Source organism: Leptonotus elevatus, chromosome 12, assembly GCF_054856555.1.
Source record: "Leptonotus elevatus isolate MCC_2025b chromosome 12, RoL_Lele_1.0, whole genome shotgun sequence".
Classification (NCBI taxonomy): domain Eukaryota; kingdom Metazoa; phylum Chordata; class Actinopteri; order Syngnathiformes; family Syngnathidae; genus Leptonotus; species Leptonotus elevatus.
Window position 1 is genome coordinate 21,683,115 of NC_141250.1, and position 21,455 is coordinate 21,704,569.

Consider the following 21,455-nt stretch of genomic DNA (forward strand, 5'->3'; position numbering starts at 1 on the left):
TGGAAAATTCACCTGCCGCTGGAGATTTCGGGGGGGGGGACGACACTTGCACACCTGGTTGCATATTTGTATTTTCTTCTTGTATTTAAAAAAAAAAAAGTCACCTGAGAACCGTTTTAAAATATTTCCCATTTGATAGCTTTGAGGGTTAGAACTCAAAAAGTTTCATTTAAAGAACAACAAAATGTCGATGAGAAATCTTTTTTATTTTTGACTGTCCTTTTTTTTTTTTTTTTTTTTTTAGGACAGCATAACAGCAAAGACATAACAGCGTACAACATAGCAACAACAACAAGAACAAAAAGAGCTGATCTTCATTTTACAGGAGATTTGAAGCGAACCTTCATCTTCGTGTGCTCGACTTCCTCAATGGAAACGAACGATTCAACTGAAAATGATTGACAGCAAACGACAGCTCCAGCGACTGAAAGGTCGTCACAATAAAGACGAGAATGGAAAAGGACATGACTTGAAAAGCCTCCTGCTAACGTTGGTTTCTCAGGAGCTTCTGGGTCCGTTTGTATAATCCACGAGTGTCAGAAACCGACACCAAAAAAAACTCCAATTCGAACCATCACAGGCAGAACTGCTTTTGCTTTCTGCTGTATTGACCTTTTTCCTTTTTTGGATCCGCACACGAGGGTTAAACAAACGTGACCACCTTTTCCCGATGTGTCTTTCCGCTGATGGGAGGTTTGTCCTTATTGGAACTTGGCAGAACAAATCCGTTTTTTTACCAATCACGCTACAATCGGGTCATCGACAGGAGTGGCGAACCAAATAATACAACAACAACAAAAATACAGTATGTCACATGGTGACGTGTAAAACAGTCGACCACAAACAAACAAACGTATTCTAGCAGCTGCAACTTGGCAATGGAATGTTGATGGAAAGGAGGCGACTTTTGGGGGGGGGGGGGGGGGCGTTTTTTTTTTTTGTGTGGAGGGGCTGGGGGGGGGGTGTCAAGCACCAGCCACAGTGGGCTCATCAAGATTGGACACTGTTGCCCCCCCCCCTCGTGGTAGATTCACTTCATGGTCTGACATCGCCGGGCTTGGATGAAGACGATCAAAAAAAAAAAAAAAAAAGAGGATTTCGTTTGGTCTGCAGTGAGATTTCATCCCACTCGCTCAGAAAGACTCATTGGTGCCTTGAGATACGAGTGGAATTTGCTCCTAACTCAAAACACGTCGGAATGAATGGAAATCAAATTGATCCATTCCAAAAAATATATACATCTTTTTGTAATGCGTAAAAAAAAATAAAAAAAAATAGTGTACTTCATAAATAAATAAAAAAGCAATGATTTGGAATGTAAAGAAAGTCTTTTTTTTTTTTTGCCACTTTTCTTTTTGTTGCTTCAATTGAATGCGCTGCTGCTCCTATAATGACATTTTGCATTGTTTGTTAGCATGAAGCTAACAGAGTCTTAAGGCAAGTTTTAAATTCACGTTTAGTTTGACACAAGTTGAAGTGAGAGAAGTTGTTAGTTTTTTTAGTTGCTGACAAGTTTGCCGAGTTCGCTGTCACCGTACGATGCTCAAATCTCAGCACGCGTCTCGAAAAAACTTAAATGGGGCTACTCGTATCTCAAGGCGCCAGTGTAGTTTCTGTGGAAAATATTCTGTTAGCTGCTCATCAAATTTACAGTACAGGGTGACAAAACTGGCTCGTACAAGTTTTTGGAAATGGAAAGCTTTTTGTGTCTTTTCAAGCGTGACCTCCAAACTTTTTTTTGTGGGTCGACTCATGACAGACTTAAAGTCTGAATGTTCTTTTTTTAATGATTTTTTTTTTTAAATGAGCAACATGACGGCAGATTTCCTCAACGTTTTCATGCACGGCTTTTTTTTTTTTTTTGGTAGGTCTTCTCATGATAGACATGCTGACCAAATTTGACTTTGCTCTGAATTTTGGGAAACTATTTGAGGTCACAAATGAGTTTTTTGGTGACGGGAAATCCCGTACAAACTACGTGATGAAAATGCGGTCAATTGCTTGTTTACACTGAACAAGACATGCAAGAAATCTTACACCGAAACGGACGCTTTTCACTGGACAGCAATGATTAGACTTCCCCCAAAACATTTTTTTTTTTCACATTTAAACTCCAAATGAGCCGAACTTCATTGACGAGTTGCACGTTTTGTTATGTCATTTATGCTAAAGTAAAAACTTTGCTAAAGGTGTAAAACTAAAGTCAACTTTCTGCAACTAAACGAGAAAAACAAACAAACGAGACGTCATCTCGTTGAAGGCCCCTAAAATCTATTTTCGCGCGTGAGATGCGAATTGTTGAGTTTTTCCGGCACCTTGAATCCTCCAAAACTGAATTTCCCGCGTGGCAGTTTAAGCGCCGCCACGACACGTTTTCACAGCAGCGAAACGCTTTTTGTTTTGTTTTTTTTCATCCTAAGCCTGCTTGGCGGCTTTCCGGGAAAAATGCGTCGACGGGATGACGAGCGGTCGTAAAATGGGCGGCGGCGTAAACACCGCGAATGACGACGACGACGACGACTACTGAAAAGCTCCACGCTTGCTTTTTTTTGCCGTCGCCGTCGCTTTAAAAGCCAAAGTCGAAGACGATGCGGTCCTCGAAGATGGCGATGAGCAGCATGATGCCGAAGCCGCTCAGCAATCCCAGATTCTGCAGGAGGAAGTGGCACAGCTGGCAGCGCTTGTGCTCCTCGCTGTCGCCGTGCAGCAACTCGGGCAGCTGGCGAGACAAGACGGCAATTAGCGGCGGCGCGCGTCCGCAAAAGTCAAAGACACGACGGCTGCCAACAAAACTCAGTACAACGTCTTCAAAAACGGGTCCAGTGACGACAGAATGCAATTTGGGTCTCGCGGCCGGTAGAAAAAGGAGGTCTCGTGATCGGTGAGAATCTTTGACCGTCTCACGATTTGGTGCCGATTTTTGGGTCTGCAGTTCGATTCAGAATCGATTTTGGATTCAAAATGATTTGATTGACAATTTCTGCTTCAATTTATAGATGTGCAAAAGAATGCTCAAAATGGACACCAGTCTGACTCGCTAATGCTAATTAGCGCGCTACTCGCGGCATTTGACGCTTCTAGAATGTTAACCTCCAGCAAATGCTCTTCCTACGCGGCAAAAAACGACTTTTATCGGAATAACTTGATGGTGACTTTTTCCTTCCACTCTCTAATGTGGCTACAACTTAACGCCACACTGCCCCAAAGTGGCCAAATCGTGTATAACATGAACAGCGCTCCCAATAAAGGCACACACAAGCAAGGGCAAGAGAGTATAAAGTGATTGAAATAAAATCGATTCAGAATCGATTTCGGATTCAAAATGATTTGATTAACAATTTCTGCTTCAATTTATAGATGTGCAAAGAATGCTCAAAAATCGACACCAGTCTGACTCGCTAATGCTAATTAGCGCGCTACTCGCGGCATTTGACGCTTCTAGAATGTTATGCTCTTCCTACGCGGCAAAAAACGACTTTTATCGGAATAACTTGATGGTGACTTTTTCCTTCTACTCTCTAATGTGGCTACAACTTAACGCCACACTGCCCCAGAGTGGCCAAATCGTGTATAACATGAACAGCGCTCCCAATAAAGGCGCACACAGGCAAGGGCAAGAGAGTATAAAGTGATTGAAATAAAATCGATTCAGAATCGATTTTGGATTCAAAATGATTTGATTGACAATTTCTGCTTCAATTTATAGATGTGCAAAAGAATGCTCAAAATGGACACCAGTCTGACTCGCTAATGCTAATTAGCGCGCTACTCGCGGCATTTGACGCTTCTAGAATGTTAACCTCCAGCAAATGCTCTTCCTACGCGGCAAAAAACGACTTTTATCGGAATAACTTGATGGTGACTTTTTCCTTCCACTCTCTAATGTGGCTACAACTTAACGCCACACTGCCCCAAAGTGGCCAAATCGTGTATAACATGAACAGCGCTCCCAATAAAGGCACACACAAGCAAGGGCAAGAGAGTATAAAGTGATTGAAATAAAATCGATTCAGAATCGATTTCGGATTCAAAATGATTTGATTAACAATTTCTGCTTCAATTTATAGATGTGCAAAGAATGCTCAAAAATCGACACCAGTCTGACTCGCTAATGCTAATTAGCGAGCTACTCGCGGCATTTGACGCTTCTAGAATGTTATGCTCTTCCTACGCGGCAAAAAAACGACTTTTATCGGAATAACTTGATGGTGACTTTTTCCTTCTACTCTCTAATGTGGCTACAACTTAACGCCACACTGCCCCAAAGTGGCCAAATCGTGTATAACATGAACAGCGCTCCCAATAAAAGGCACACACAAGCAAGGGCAAGAGAGTATAAAGTGATTGAAATAAAATCGATTCAGAATCGATTTTGGATTCAAAATGATTTGATTGGCAATTTCTGCTTCAATTTATAGATGTGCAAAGAACGCTCAAAAATCGACACCAGTCTGACTCGCTAATGCTAATTAGCGCGCTACTCGCGGCATTTGACGCTTCTAGAATGTTATGCTCTTCCTACGCGGCAAAAAAACGACTTTTATCGGAATAACTTGATGGTGACTTTTTCCTTCTACTCTCTAATGTGGCTACAACTTAATGCCACACTGCCCCAAAGTGGCCAAATCGTGTATAACATGAACAGCGCTCCCAATAAAAGGCGCACACAAGCAAGGGCAAGAGAGTATAAAGTGATTGAAATAAAATCGATTCAGAATCGTACTAAATCTCACGACGACATATTCTTTTGGGCACACCCCTGGTGGGGGGGGGGGGGGTCTCACCATATCCACCAGGGCCACGTAGAGGAACATTCCGGCGGTGACGGCGAAGATCCAGCTGGTGACGCTGTGCGTGAACTGGCCCACGGCCGTGCCGATCACCATGCCCACGTAGGCCATCAGGGCCGACAGCAGGTTGTACACGATGGCCTGTTTCACCGACATGCCCGCTTTCAGCAGCACGGCAAAATCACCTGAACACACGCACACACACACGCGCGCGCACGCACGTTCAAATGTTTGATAAGGAAAAAAAAAATGCAATTAAGCAATACTGACAGCATTTGTTAGCTCGAAGCTTTTTAAAAGCGGACAAAAACTAAACACATGCAATGAAGGCAACACAAAACAAATCTTCAGTCAGCATACTTCCTTGACACCAATGACTACTTTGCTATTAGTCAGCCTTTGGGCGCCATCTTGTGACGTCTTAGGGTGTTTAAAAAAAACAGCATTATATTTAATCAAATAGTAAATGAGAATAGAAATAAATGAGTATCATAAAGTGTAATGAAACGTACGAGCAAGGCACGAGCCGATTATCGGTTTGACGGTTTAGCGTGATTTTGAAAAGTCAAGGTTTCAAGAACTGCCGTCTGAGTAAACAAACCGCCCTTTTGAAGTTATTTGCCTCCAGTTAACTTTTAGTTTTCTTCTCTGCGATCATTTCGGCACGGAAGAGGGAGATGAGACAAAAGAATCCATTTGTTGTACGGATGACTTGGCATTGCAATAAAACAAAAAAAAAAAGGGTTCATGTGTAGGTGCCAGCGTGTACTTGTTAGCCCCAAGGACAACACGAGTAGCACACGGGTCTTACCAGTGATGGGACACTGTGAATTACAGGAATAAAAACAAAAACGTTTTTTTTTTCTCACTGCATCACCTTGAAGGTTATTCGCGCACCTGAAGCGTGCGAATCCATCAAAAGGAGGCGACACAAACGCCTCCTCGTCTAATGCGCTCATGATGACACGCGTGAGCTTCTTGTGTCTCAGCGGAAACATCCTGAAGGGGGGTATGAATATGAAGGAGCCCCCCCCCCAACCCCCCCCCCTCCCGGCATGTGACTAGTGGCCTCTTTTCCTTGCTAATTAGCAGCGTGAATAAATGAGCCCCTCCGCAGTCAGCCGTCAATCAAAACGCGCAATGAACTCTCGCTCGGCTTTTCCCGCCCTCCTCATCCGCCGCAATTAAAAAGCAGCCCTCGCCCGCTAATTGGCTTCACCCCGGGTGGTTGAAGAAGAATCGTAATCGGCGCCAGTCGGGCACGCCTTTTGTTTTTGTAGCTCTGCGTTTGTCAAAACGTGGGCTCGCTTTGGCTGACGGGCGTCACGCTGGCTTCTTCTCCACACGCTGAATACGAGGGAAGAAAAAAAAAAAAAAAAAAAAAGAAGCTCGACACGCTGCTTGTGTTGAGACCGCCAAACATCTGGATTGACGAAGAGCGCCGTCTGTCAAAACATCGGGTCATCTTCATCATCATCATCTTATGTCAATTTTCTTGTTCTTGTTCGCAACCAACACTAATTTACAACTAGGGATGTTCGATCACCCCCCCCCCCAGATCGATACCAGCATGAGTATTCTCCGATACCTCGACCGCATAAAATAACATCAAGAGCAAACTTTGTGAACTTTTGTTGTGAAGCAGATGACGGTTCCTGCAGCACTGTAGCGCCAACTACTGCCGTGGAGGACTTCATGTCAGATTATTTTGACAAAAGTATTGATGGATTGTATCGGCAGCCGCTACAAGGCCAGCTCGATACCTGTCCCCATTTACAACAGTGCCGCAGGAATTCAAATGTTTCCTATTTTCAAAAAGTACAAAATTGTAGCGTTCAAAGAAAAAGAAAAAAAAGCCAACAAAGACATGATGAAGGCATAAAACAAACAATAAAAACAAAATGCAGCAGCAATCTACTCACAATTCAGATTTCTAAACAAGAATTTGACTTCATATTCAATATTCCGATGACGCCTCACATTTGAATGAGCGCCACGTCGTCCCTTTCATGTACTTGGAACGATTAAAGCGATTGCTTGCTGCAAGTCTTTACAAATATTTCTCGGCCCTTTACGACACTCAACGATAAGCAATGAAATTCTTTAGGGAAAGTAAACGTTTAACGGAAAGCATTTTTAGACAACAACAAGGTTGTATCGGACGCTAAATAATTCAATAGTCTTTACTAAGGATGTTATGATATCCAAACATCACGATACGATATCACGATATTTAGGGAGGTTGGCGATACACAAAGGGCACAGTATTGTAAAAAAAAAGAGCTCATACTAAAAAAAAAACACAAAATTGTGCTTTTGTACATTGCAGCAATGACAAATATTGTAAAAAATACTAAATATAAAAAATATCAATATAATATATAAATATTGAGGCCTTTACTTGCTAATGCAAACACACATTAAGTTCCACAAGCATATTATGTTCCCCTTCATCTGACCATTAGCCTGGATTTTAAATATAGAAGGGCCAAAACATGCCTTGTGAAAATTAAACTGCACAACAACAAAAAACTAGCCACCAGAGGGTGCTAGAACTGCACAAATGGAAATTAACCCAACTTTTTTTAACAGATGTTCTGCTATTAATATCGTGACATGAAGATGACGATATATTGTGGCAGTTTTCGTGATATCACGATATTTCCGTACAGGTCAAACATAATTATGACTATTTTTTACAAATCACTTTTGCTATTCACCTCATGTTTAACCCAATTAGGATTCAACAGATACTTAAACAAGACCACATCTCAAGTGTCCCTTTTCACGGAGCGCAGCTGCATTACTACTTACTGACTGACCTTTTCCAACTTTATTTCCGAGTCGAGTCCGATGAAGAGGCGGAAAAACGGTTGCCGAGTGAAAACGTTCCGTGGAGAGAACAAACGAAGGCGCCGGCACATTTTTCGCATTGAGCAAGAAGTTTGAACTTCATTTTGACAAACCACTTGATCGCTGTCAAGATGAAATTTGCGGTGCGAGCAGAAGAGTTGACATTTCAGGGTCAAAAAAAAAGAAAAAAAAGAAGCTTCACGGGACCCACTTTGGAGAGAAGCATTTTGTTGATTTTCCACTTACCGAGTTCATGAGGTAGTTCGTGGCAGAAAACCGCCACGGAAGTGCTGATGCCTCCCGTGAGGTTTGCGCTGAACGCCGCGCCTGAGGACGACAAAGTTCACAGGGTCAGCCGCACCCGCAAGGCACGTTTGACGCCGAGAGAGAACCAAAGAAAGGAATCTGTTGTTGACAAGAGTTCATAAAACGGCAAACTGTGCAAGCACTTTTAATCGTGACAGATCGGAATGTGACTTGTCGTCAAATGTCTCCGGGAGATTTGGAGGTTTTGTGGGTCGCGTCTGATTTCATCGCCGGCTGTTATTCGATGTTCTTGTACAATCCAAAACAATTGAATCGAAAAGGGGCAACTTGCCAAAAAAGTTTGGGATATTGAGAGCTTTTTTTTTTTTCCCATGATGAAGGTTGAACTGAATTGAACTTTCCAATGCACGCGTCCAACTGTTCAATGTTTGAGTATTTTGAACAGTTATTTTTTTGGGGGGGGGGGGGGGGGGGGTATTTTTCAGGCGGAATCTTCACATTCTCATGATCTGTCATTTTTAGGAATTAAAACACCAACCTTACATCATATTTAATTACTAATTAAATACAATTGAAAAATATAAAAAAAAAATATTACGCAGTCATTTATTAAAAAGGTCATCAATGTCCGCTTGTTTTCAAAATTCTAAAGTGTCATTACCGCAAAAATAAACAATAAGTCGTGAAATAGAAGGAAATAATCTGCACAAAACTTGACCTTCTGCACTAAAGCATTACAATAATCCATTTTGATAAAACACATTTAGTCAAATGTAACTAACCTATTTTCACTTGTTATTGTTTCAAACACATTGAAACTTTCAATCTTGAATGCTGCACATTTCAAGTGTCCAAAAGATTTCACCGATTTGTTCTCGGGCTTTTTTAGACACCGATGCCGTTATCGTTGTGTCAAAACAACAGAAGTTTCAATGAGGGGAAAAAATATATGCTCGTGACCATATTTGGACATGCAGGGCTTCCACCTGACAGCATTGATAAGCAGAAGGCGGACACGCTTATCAACGTGCATGAAAGTCGTACCGATGGCCAGCCCGTCGCTGAAGTTGTGCATGCCGTCGCCCATGATGACCATCCAGGCGATGCTGGCTATTCCGGCGTCTTTCATCTCCTGATCCGAGTGGCAGTTCCCGCCGTGGGAGTGGCCGTGGCCGTGCTGCTTGACCTTGTGCCCGTTGTTGACGTTCACGGGCGACCGGCGGGGGGCGTCGGCGGCTTTCAGCGGCGTCGTCTTGGTGGGGGAGTCGGGCGCGTGGAAGTCGGTGAGCTGCGTGTCGTTGTGGTCGTTGTCGCGGGAGACGGCGCCGCCCTCGGGGTCTAAACGCAACGGGGGGGGGGGCGTGACGGGTGGCGGTCGACAGGCGGGGAGGAAGGAAACGGGAGCGCTACTCACCGTCGCCCAGCGCCTTCAGGTGCACCCATTCCGCATCGGAGCGGCGATTTAATTTGTGATCCGACAACTTCCTGCCAATCTTGCCGTCTTCGTTGGCTTTTTTTGCAGCCTTCAAACAACAAACACGACAGTGGCAGCGATGCGGGCGTAATCACGTTAAGGCCAGACGGCGTTTTTTGTCGTACCCTGACATCCTTGTAGTGCTTAAACATGCCGATGCAATGCTCGAAAATGAAGAGGAGGTAAATGCCGGCCAGCGCCGTCAGGCCCTTCCACACGGCGTCGTAGTCGCTGGCCAGATCGCCGGCGTGGCCGGCGTCGCTGTGGTCGTGCTGCCCTTGGGACTGTCGGCAGAAAGCAAAACGGTGAGGACGGAGCGCGGCTGTCGAAAAGCAAGGCCGCTTGCACGGCCGCCTTTGCGACTTTTGCAACTTGCAGCGATTTATCGCAGTTGCCGTCTCTTTATCTTTGAGTTGCAAAGCTTTCATGTTGCCGTTCGTTTTTCTCTCACTTTTGATCAAACACAGTCTTTCAATTCAAATCGCGATACTCGCTTCAGAAAACGAGTGGCCCTCGACGCTCCGAATCGCGGCGCACTGGTAGGTTAGAAACATGAGCTCATTTTGCTCCCCATTTTAAATATTGCCATTTTCCACAAAAATGTATACGTTTTTTTTTTTTAATGTTTGGCTTTGATGCAGCCTTTGAACTGAAGAGAACGCTCGAAGCAATGATAGCTATTCCGGAAAACGGCCAGCAGGTGGCAGCCGAGTATAAGAGATCAATCAGGGCCATGCAAAAAAAGCTCTTTACCAGATTTGTGAATAATGATGAAACTTAGCTATATTCAAATGCTAATTGCTGCAAAACGGAAACAGACATAAATATCCTTTTTTTTTGTCCTGATGAAAGAAGAGACTAATCTTTCTTTTGGTAGGTTCCATGTTTTATAGCAATAGAACACAATATTCTGTGGGCCTTGCAAAATCAGTCCAAATCCAGTAAAACAGCCGGGAGCGAAGGGGGTTGCTTCAGTCAAAATGGCTGCTGGGAGTGAATGAGTCAGTGGCAAACGCACTCAAAAATACATTCTCATTCAGAAATCATTTGGGAACTTTTGGAGTCAGTTGGCTGCACTGAGAGAAAAGGGGGTGAATAATTTCGTACACCCAAACAACATTTTTTTTTAAATATCGTATAATTTACTTCACGATTGTGTCTCACTTGGTGTTGATACTTCACCCAAAAAAAAAAAAAAAAAATTTTTTTTATACCTTTATGTTTAAAGCCTGAAATGCGGCAAAAGGTCAACAAGATCACGGGGGGGGGGGGACTAACACTTTTGCAAGTCCCTGCATATTTTCCATTGCTTGACTATTGTATGGCCGACTCACGTGAGGCAGCAGGTGAAGGAGAGCGTCGCCGCTGAGGGTGCCCACAGCCAGCGCGACCAGGAAGGTGAGCAGGAACTTGAAGCAGGACTGGTTGAGGATCGGCACCAAAACCACTCCCAGCAGAGACAGCAGGCTGATGATGGTGATGGACACGAAGCCCCAAATCCACGTCCACACTAGAGACAATTTTTTATTTATTTTTTTAAAGAAGCTTCAACAGCCGACCCGAGTAGCTTTTCGGTTTCCTGCCGATTGCGCGAGTTTGCCTCATGATGCCCCGTTGAGGGTTTTTTCAGCATGAAAAACTTTCAAATGACATTTCAGCAGAATCACCACTTCATGTTTTTTGTGTGTGCGTGTTCAACGCCATTGATGGAAGACGCGAGGCAGTGCGGCGTGATAAAAAGGTACGCTATCATTTAAAGTGTCAAAACAGCGCAAGGCCAAAGTGAAAAAGTTGATGACTTTTTGGTCACAGAGGACAAAATGCTTAATGTCGTATGAAATTCAATGTCGCACCAGTGCCGGCGTGTTTGCTAAACCGAAGCCGGATCCTTCACCGCTGACATTTGGCAACGGGCTTTTATTGACTGAAACGCAGCGCGCATGTAATGGACACGCCTGCTGCCAGTAGACGTGAGCGAGCGGCAACAGAGACGAGCGGCGTTCGTTTGAAGAGGACTCAACTTACAAATGCTTAATGGTAGCCATTTTGTTTTCACGGTCCGAAGTTGACAGTGCAGGTTGTTTCCGGCTAAACTGGATCGTAATTTCGACTTGCAATGCTAACAAGTATCTACAGCGGGGATGGCCAACTTCGATGCTTTCATCAGTGCTACTCGGGCGGTCGCGTAGGAACACGTTCAACACACACTTCCGAGAAGATGGATGACAAAAAAGGCTATGGACAAAGTATGTGCATATACATGCTCTTAATAGATTTCATTTTTCATACATTTTATGATACGCAACAGCAAAATAACCACAGGTGCACATGTTTTCCCCAAGTGCTAAGGGCTGTCAAAAAAAATAAATAAAAAAAAAAGCAAAAAAGTGCAAAAATATTTTGTGCATTTCCCCCCCCACAAAAATCAACTCGATCAAAATTTTAATGTTACAGTAATGAACAGTTTGTCCTGCATATCATTCCAAATCCGCCCAAAATATGATTTAGGCCTACTCATGTGGTAGTATAGTGCAGTATAAGACCCTGTGTAAGCAACTAAGCTATGCCTGCCATCTAGTGGTGAATAGTGAGATTACAACTTGGCAGTTTGGTACCTGTGAATTTGCAGATTTGTATTTTTTCCTCTTAATTATTTTTCTGTATTTTTTAACCCCGATTTCCCCAAAAACCTTTGTCCACATTTATCCTTTTTTTGTGTGTGAGAACCTAAATGTTTATCAGTTATCTGAAGAATTATTTGGGTGTGTTAAAAAAAAAAATATATATATATTTTTTTAATTTATTTATTAATTAAATTAAATGAATAGAGGGATAACTTGTGGTCAGAGGTCGCATGTGGCCCATCCCCGATTTAGAGTAAGATACTTTTTATTACTGTTTTATAACATTTTGACAAATAAAGATTCTTATTCAATATCCTTGGGCACTAACAATTTACCCACCACACCAACGTGTTGAACGACGGGGCACTTGCAAGGTAGTGGTGGACGATTCCTTTTGTTTTACACTAAAGGTCCAAGTGCCTGTTTCTTATTTAAATTATTATTATTATTATTATTATTATTTTTAAATCCGTCACTTGAACCATGCCGTATAAATCCACGTGGCAAGAATGCAGTCCAGGTCGGATGGAAACGCGTTTGACATTTTGAAAACAAATGTGCCGCCTTCTCCTTGTCAAATGGACCCCCAGGTGGGGAAGTTTGCGAGCAGATGATGTGTCTTATGCCTGACGGAGTGGTCTTTAGAGAGAGACGCAATCAAGCTGTCACGGTCTCATTAACCAGCTGTAGGATTAAGAAACATTACGAAAAAAAAAAACGTTTCCCCTGGCAAAAGTTCTCGCTCCAGAAAACAGGCACAAGTTCCACTTGGCAGGCAGCAGCGGCGAGAACGTGTCGATCCCGCAGCCACTTGTCACTACAATGTGGCGAGCTGGCATCGGGATCATTCGCTACAGGTCAACAAAAGCCACTCGGAGACATCAAAAAGGCATTTCAGTGGTTTGTTAATGCGAGCTGAAAGCCCGCAGGTTGATGGGAGATTCACGAATGTAGCATTGATGAAAGAGACAAACGTTCTTTGCTCAAGTCTTGTGGCCTCAGTGGACTGAACGCAAATCGATAGTCGGGCGGAATTTTCAGTTGGACGTGCATTAAAAAGTTTCCAGAAGGTCAAATTAAGTTGGTCTGAAAAAGGTGCATTTTTTGGGTGCTTTGTGAGATTTCACTCGAAAGCAGAAATATTACAAGCATTTTGTATGTCAGACAATATTTGAATGATGAAACAAATTGCTATCAGTGGTATGAGATTTTTTATTATTATTTATCAGTGCTGGCAAAGGTAAAAGGCATTAATTAGTAAACAGCAACGGTTGAATCGAGGCAACTGGACTCCATCTTGTGACTGGAGCAAATATGCTATTAGGCTAACGGTACGCAAAATGTGTTTACAAGATGGAGGCAAGACTTCCAATAAATACGACATCACTTTTACTAGCGCGCCACCGACCACTCTCTAACAAATTCAAGCTAACGTTAAAATATTAATATACCGCTGCTGCCTTGAAATGAAGGTTTGCAGCCAGCTATGAGAGTTAGCGTAGCTCTAATTTTCACTGAGTCTGAATGCATATAGCTAACATGGCTAACATTAGCTCCTTTCCACTCACAACGCAGATAAGTACTATTATTGTTGTACTATATTTTGATTCCATTTAGACAAAATAAATTGTTTATTTTCTTTTTACATTTACTGGTCCATAGGTTGTTTAAAAATAAAATAGGCTGCATTCAGAGGTTGAAAAAAAGTTACCGTTATTGACCCAAATTATTGCCCAAAACATATTTTAGAGCTGTAATTGCAATAATGTGATAGAATGACATTTGACAAATTGTTGATGTCTAATGAGGAGCATTATAGCAAAGTGAACGGAGGCCTGCAGGCTCCAATACATCAAGTGGCCAACGATTAAGTAGCAAAACAACGGGCGGTGACATTACATGCCTCTTAAAACAATCATGCGCTTTTTATATGCCTTTTTTTTTATGTTGCAAAAGCAAACAAAAGTTGTGCTCGTCATAAACGTACGCTCGTCCCTTGAGAGGGCAGCAGAGCGTCGTCCATGTTTACCAGTGAGACTTATCGTTAGGGGGGGCAAAAGTGGACACACGTTTTGTATAAGCCTCGCTTTTCTCCTTTTATTGTTGCCGCTGTTTTTACTGCGCCTTGAACCAGCCAAGAGGTTACAGTTTTTTTTTGATTTGTTGCATCAGGCCAAAAGCAGTGAGACCGGGAGGCCAATGAAAAGCAGCCCGACAGTACGTAACCGCGGCGCCACACTCGATGCAGCTCATCTCCATCTCCATCTCATTACCCGCACGCGGACGCACTTTTATATCCTTCGCGTGTGCTAAGTGTGAATTTTATTTTTCCGCGGGAAGCGACGGGGTGTTAGTGGTTGCCGGCAAAAGAAGCAAACATGGAAGCAGACTCAGTGGTCCACACATCCTCTCTCCAATTATGACTCTCCTGTGAGCCTCGTCTGAGGAAAAATTGTGCGGGGTGTCACTTATGTGCTCCTAATTGGCACAGCACAAAAAAACCAGGGGCATTGTGGGAGCACACAGAAAACAAGCGCACATTTTCTCAGCTCCCCCACAGATGCCGGCAGGAGGTAAACGGAAGAAAGCTCCCGTGGCTTGTGGCGATGCCTACGGATGAATCTTGGTACGGCGTCCACTAACGAGACGCTATCTCTTGCCCTTTTCCACTCGTTCCTGTCCTTTTCCTTGTTACTATTTCCATATTTAGGCCCGTGACACAGCACTGCCGCCTCTGGCACATTTCATACAGGTACCTCCGAAGTAGAATCACCCTAATTATGGATCTTCAATAACACTTTTTTTTTTTTACATCACCGATACCCAGCACAGATACCACTAGTACTTTTGATACAAAACAATGACAAATTGTTGTGGTTTTGGTTTGGTTTAGTTTTGTGTTTTGTCATTATCTGTCTTTTGTTTGGTTTTGGTCCACAAGAAAGCCCGTTTCAATGCATGAGCACAAGTTTCCTACCGTTTGGGCAGTTCGTCCACACGGCGGCGCAGTTTCGGATCACTTTTGGAACCGAGCTCCGTAGCGGAAAGATTTCAAAAACGCGCCCCGTACGTTCCAATGTGGACACCCTATGCGGAATACTTCTCCAGTGATGATGTAATTCTTGTGTGACTGCGCACGAACCGCCAGACTGTCAACAACAATGGCGGATAGCCATTCTCACTGATCTGCATATATTACTAGCTAGGCGATAGCCCATACACGCCCGTGCAAGCCGTTAAAGCGACAGAGTGGACATCTTACTCCTCCCATCGCGCGAGCAGATTACTGTATAAACTATTTTGAAGACCCCCTTTTTCTTTTATCGCACCTTGACAAACAAATCATTTTAAAGAAACGCCTCTACAGTCCAGTATATCCCAATATAGCATTTTTCATTAAAATTACATGAAATTAATGTCAATTTTCTGTTATATTTTTCTATTTATATAAATATACTTATGCAAATTGAATCTTAAAGGGCATCTGTCAAACATGAGCGAAGGGGGTTGCTTCAGTGAAAATGGCTGCAAGTGAATGAGTTAATAATTTAAAAAAAAAATAGGGTTCATGGGGAAAAAAAGACTTAAGTGCTAAGAAATGTATACTACATTAGCCAGTTAATAGATTTTTGCATGTTTTTGTACTTGATAATTCATAGTCAAAGTATTGTAAAACCCGTCAAATGTTCTGCTTGTAACGCATTAAGGCAGCCAAAATTATTTTATTAATTAAAAAATAATAATTCGGGCTGATTAATTGGTTAACAGAATTATTTTCTGCTAAGTATTGGAATCGGCATGCCTTGTTTTGGTCATGACAAACAGTGACTACGTGTTCTTTAAATTTGCAGCAAACTTTATGGCTTGATGAACATTGTTCCACATCCCGTAACTAATTAACTCCAAACAGTGTCTCAACCTCTTCATTCTTAAAGGCCTCTCTGAGCAGTTTATAAGGAGCGAGCCACGGGGTATAAAAACATTCCCCAGACTGTAATGGCTGTTAACGGCTATTAGAAGGTCGTCAATAAATGCAACAAAAATGCACAAAATTTATGTTTTGTAATGCTCATGAATCGTCAATTGCTGAAATGTCATCTTTTATTAGAAAACTGACGACTGATCTCTCCATAAATAAGTAAAAATGACTCTCGAAATAGTATTCCTTCCCAAGTGATTTTCACTTCTCATGAATGTGTCAAAAATGTTGTTGTTTTTTTAATTTCTTGGTAGCATCTACTTGGTGGTTTATTATTTATTATTATTATTATATGGGATTGTGGGGTGATTCACATACAGTGTGATCAAATTCTTCAGCGCAGCCATATTGAATTTGTTGACTTCTCAGCTCCTATTCACATCACTCCTAATTTGTAATGTGAAATTTACAAGACATTAATAAGCCACACTGGAAATGTACTTAAACTAAAAAAATAAAGAAACAAGAGTAAGAATCCCCCCAAGAAAATAAAAATATTAAACAGGTTGAAGATCATTATTATTGTATTACAAATTTAATACAATGACAATTTTCACATTGGTATTAACTCATTTTTTTTATTTTTTATATTATTGTTTTTATTCAGTTTTGAGGGGGGGGGGGCACCCTATTAGTTCTGAATGTCGTTTGTGTGTGTTACGCAAATCTTTTTTTAAACAGTTGATTTTCAAATGATGCTCTGGTGAGTTTTCATCAGTGCTCAGTATAGCAGAAAATTAAGAGAAAAAAAAGATTATCCCGCACCCAGAGGGAGACAGCCCTTTCAATTTCGTGGAAACGAGAAGAACTTGGTTGGACATACTATCAGGGAACTATGGTTATCGTTCCTAATTCACAGAGTTTTCATGACTGTGTCAGGTTTGCTATAAAAAAAAGAAAAGATGCTCACAGTTTGCTTTAAAGGTCAACGTCAGCACAGTGTGAAGGCCCAGTTTATGTGCATTGGCGCTATTGGTTTTTTAGTTTGAGCAACGACTGCCTCCACAACACTAGGTGGCGATGTTGTTCCTTTGAGCTTATTGAGCTGTGGGGCTGCAACAAGGAAAATTGCTCCTGTTTCCAAGCCTATTCTGGGCGTGTTAAAAATGTCAACGTTTAAAATCCGTACATGTTCAGATTACAGTGTTTACGTGCTTTTTAAACGACTGGTTTCATTTTCTTCGTTTTGACTATCACCCGCGACTGCTAGTGACGACTCAAACGCAGGTTAATTGAATCACCATTGCAAGATTAAATAGTATTTGACCTGGTAAACTGATGAGTTCAATATGCTAGTATCTTCCCGTCTGTGTCGGAGCATTTACACGAGTGACGCGATCACTCAGGAGGATCACGTGGGGATCTAATCTCCTTTATGGTGCTGTTTTTAATTAGTAACAAGGCTTACTCGTGCCAACCTGCACTTGCGACATGCATTTTTTTTTTCTTAAGCAAAAAATGCAGTATAAAATTACAGAAAGTGAGAAGAAGAACTCAAAATGTAAAAAGAACACTGATTTACAGATCAAATGACTAAATCCTCTTGCGAGTTGAGAGGTTAAAATACTGATCGGGTCAAGTTGATACAACTTCAACTCATTCAAGTGTGTTTTTGAGAGTTGACTTCCCCTGCCCTTCCTATTCAGAGTAAGTGCACTCCAAAAGAAAGGGTTGTGTTATCCTGTCTGCTACCTCTTCGCGGTGCGACACTTAAGCTGGAATTCTTCAGACTGAGCTTAACCATTATTGTATTGACGTGTTTGCCTGAGTGAGGGCGGATCGATGAAGCTCTTCGCGCTTACCAGTGCTGACGTTCTCCAAGGCTTCCTGCTCCACGTCCATCTGGTGGTAATGGCGGATGCACAAGCGGCTGTCGATCTGGTACAGCAGGGCGGGGCACAGGTAGGTGAACTGGCTGGGAGAGATGAGGGAATCGGAACTCAGGCCGTAGTAGTTGAGGAGCTGCGTCAGGTTCAAACACTGCGACAGGAGAAAGGGAGACATTGGCGGGGCGGACTGACGTGTTATGGAAAATGGATTTTTAGTCTGCCCACATATCAAGTCTGAAATTAGACAACCGAGCAAATCTTTTGTCGGCTGGCCATTTCGGAAAATGTGTGTTATGCGACGGTAGGGCTAAATGGCATAAAGCCCGCCAACCCAAAGAGATTCTGCTTGATTTCAAATTACTGACTTTGTCATTCGCCGATTTCATCAAACAAGAACTATCCCCCAAACACAAAAACACTCTAATTCTAATCAGCCATTAGTCAGCATGGGCAAGCCATTTTTAACTTACTGTCACAAAGTCAATCAAAATAATCATACAACTCCGCAAAAGTTAAAGGCAAGTAAAGGCAACAGGACTAGACTTTACACAGACCTGATTGGCTGGATGGGATTGGCATATATTTTGCATTTTACGCAAAATTGGTAATAGGTTGTAATGTCGGTGCTGCCATCGTTAATGATCCAAAATTGGATTGTTTTGAGTTGTTTCCAATAGTTTAAGATAAATTGAGCATGCAAACAAACTCCATGCATCATTTGTGGAGTATTTTTGAAGTCCTACCTCCTCATGCTGGTGAGTTAAGCCACCTGCATGTCCAGACAGAACAGGGCCTGCAACTGTAGCGGTGTCGGACCCTTCCGGTGCTTCTCGTTTGTTTTTATGAGAATGGCCGTGACCGTGACCAAGTCCATTTTTGTGCTCGTGGTTATCAGACACGGCTGCGGAAGATGAGAGGGTTTTGTTTTGCTCTCGTTGCCCTCTGACCCTTCCTGGCTTTCTTGGCCTCTTGGGCTTCATGTCTGCCGGGGCAGGTGAAGACGGCGGGTCCGTTTGGGCAGAAGACGGACGCTGGTGGTCCTCGGGAGGCAAATCCGTGCTGCTTTGAGCATGTTCAGAACGGTGGCCGTCATCCTCGTCGGCGTGGTCGTGACTATGTTCTGCGTCGTGTGCATGATTGTGAGTATGGTTGTGATCATGGTGGTGTTTATGGTTATGGGCGTGTTCTCTCGATGTACCGGAGGGTGTGATGGCGGCGGCGGCGGCGGCGGCGGAGGTTTGCCGGCTGCACTGCGTGGGACCTTGTTCCGTGTGCGTATGATGAGAGCTGGGATCGTGATGCTCGTGGCCGTGGCCGTGAGCGTCGCCGTGCGTATGGAGGCCCGCCTGCACGTCCAGAATGTCCAGATGGGCCACGTGGTCATGCCCGAGATTGTCGTGATCCACGTCTACAACTTTGACTTGGCCAAGACCCAGGCTAACCAGGAGACTCTGAAATCCTTGGAAATCCAGTCGGTCCTTCTGGCCATAACGCCTGAACAACTGCTGAATGTAGAAGTCCTGCTCTTCCTCCAAGGAAGTCCCCTTAGGACGAGCAGACTCTGTGGTGGGAGGAGCTCTTCTCACATAGGGAGCCTGGGAAATCTGAAGGTCATTGTGGGTGTGGTTGGCGTGGTGACGACCGCGGCGCTGCTGGTGGTGGCCGTCACCGTGACAGTGGCAGGACTGATGGTAGAGGAAGGTGAGCACACACAGGAAACAAAATCTGGTGTGCACGTGGACTCGCATTGTGCCCAACTTCGGCTCCCCTGCCAAAACAACAATTCAATTATTTTTTTATTTGAGATAAATATGTCAATAATGCTTTCAAAACAGAGCATTAACAATCAAGCGATAGATCCTAACTTAAAAAATATATTATTTTTTTTGGTCCACTTGTGGTTAGGGTTGGGTATCGAAAGTCGATACCAGTATGGCACCGGATCTGACTTAAGTTAAGTTAAGTTAAGTTAGCAACCTGACCCAATGAAAATGGACGTTTCGGTGCCCGGTGTCAACTTGCGTGACCTGTGGCGCGCGACAGTAGAATCATGGCGCGGTACCAAAACTGAAAGTAAAACGGTCGAATGTTTGGATTCATTTTTCACCGAAGAACGATGACTTTGGGAGCGAAACGTGCAACAGATGTAGTAAAACGTTTGCACGCAAGGGAAGCAACGCCTCAAATTTAATGAAATACTTGGCAACTGAAATGGCAGCTGACGATGACACTGACAGGAGGCTTCTTCTTCTTCGGGTAAGTCTCATCATTTAATGCCAATCGCAAATCTGGCACATTAGTTAACTTCGGTTAGCAAACACCATTGCCATTCGACAGGTTGCGTGTAGCAAACGTGTACGTGGCTCTTTATACTTCCACTTGGTGCAAAACTCAAAAGTCATTCATTTTGTATGTCAAATGTTCACAGGGACACAACAGAAAGGTTAGCTAAAGATTGTTGGCTAGGTGACCTACCTGTCTTGAATATGCCTCCTGCCTTAGGCTGTGTTTTAAATAGTCAAAATGTAGAAGACTAAATGTTAAACATGTTGCACATAATAACACACTACCACATCGCATGGATGCAATATTCAAACTGTCTACATTGCTATCTTGCTCTGAGAATTACATATCTACTCGTCAAACACAAAAGCCTTGTGGAACACACAATACGGCCTTGAGAGAATTGAGCAGCAAATTGCTCCTTCTCCCCACTCTAAAAAGCCCGAAGCAACAATATCGTCTGAGTCAAATGATCCTCATAAGGTTTTCCTGTGAAGCCTCAGGGGTGGCGGAGGCAAGGCAAGAATGCTGGAAGTGAGGATCGGGACTAAATCGGATGTCAAGATGAGCATTACATTAGACATACAAGCACAGACCGGTGGCCGATACCCTCTCAGTCAACTTCTATACAGAATTCACAATAAGCATGGGCCAGTTTCATATGACAGGATGATAACTGAACACGATAACTGGCTAGGGAAAAAAAAACACTCATACTGCTGATGCTAAGATTTTGCGGTTTTGAAACCATGACTTTGAACCCTGGATATTGTTTGAAGCCGATAACCGGCTAGGGATGTGCGGTATAAATTTAGCATTCGGTTGGTTTTTGGACTTAACCCAACAATCGCAATAACTCTTGATGACTCGAGCGCTAACATCTTTTCAGGAGTCACAATTGTTGTTTGTGTATTTTCCCCACTGTCAAATTGAAATAATGTCCTGTTTTTGAATAAAGTGGATGGAAATCTAAACATGGTTTATTTATCTGATTCATTAACGAAATAATCAACAGATTAGTAAAATAATCGTTAGTTGCACTTGCAGCCCAAAAATATCAACAATGTTATTTGCATTCGTTTGCACTATTGACATATTGAATGTTTTCAAAATGACATTAAATTGTATCTTTTTTTGTTTAGTTTGACTTTTCCCGTTTTTATTTTTTTATTTAGTTTTGCTAAGAGACCATATTTGTTTTTGTAAATCCTTTTCAAAACATAAAAGTAGACATCTCAAAAACGTCTACTTTTTCTTTTGGGTTAGGGTTAGAAAAGGGAACGAAAAGGCCAAAATTTCAAAGCTTTGAACAGGAAATATTTACATCTCACCTTTAAGTACCGGTAACCCATTCAG

General features: G+C 42.8%; 2 protein-coding genes across 2 annotated transcripts in view; one reads left to right on the plus strand and one right to left on the minus strand.

The window, feature by feature from the left end:
- The window catches only part of dnah7 (dynein, axonemal, heavy chain 7), a 61,299-nt gene extending 60,831 nt beyond the window's left edge, over positions 1–468 (plus strand). Inside the window, exon 67 of the mRNA XM_086090513.1 lies at positions 245–468. The gene's annotated coding sequence lies outside the window, so the exon portion shown is untranslated. The remainder of the gene's footprint in view (positions 1–244) is intronic.
- Positions 469–2,416: 1,948 nt separating this feature from the next.
- Positions 2,417–21,455, minus strand: part of slc39a10 (solute carrier family 39 member 10) — a 28,323-nt gene continuing 9,284 nt past the window's right edge. The window contains exons 3-11 of the mRNA XM_086090514.1: positions 18,560–19,584; positions 17,790–17,967; positions 10,719–10,894; positions 9,510–9,668; positions 9,325–9,433; positions 8,955–9,248; positions 7,890–7,970; positions 4,785–4,975; positions 2,417–2,719 (exon numbers count right to left, since the gene is read on the minus strand). Coding sequence (XP_085946640.1) covers positions 2,567–2,719; positions 4,785–4,975; positions 7,890–7,970; positions 8,955–9,248; positions 9,325–9,433; positions 9,510–9,668; positions 10,719–10,894; positions 17,790–17,967; positions 18,560–19,564 — 2,346 coding nt within the window. The 5' untranslated portion in view covers positions 19,565–19,584 and the 3' untranslated portion in view covers positions 2,417–2,566. The remainder of the gene's footprint in view (positions 2,720–4,784; positions 4,976–7,889; positions 7,971–8,954; positions 9,249–9,324; positions 9,434–9,509; positions 9,669–10,718; positions 10,895–17,789; positions 17,968–18,559; positions 19,585–21,455) is intronic.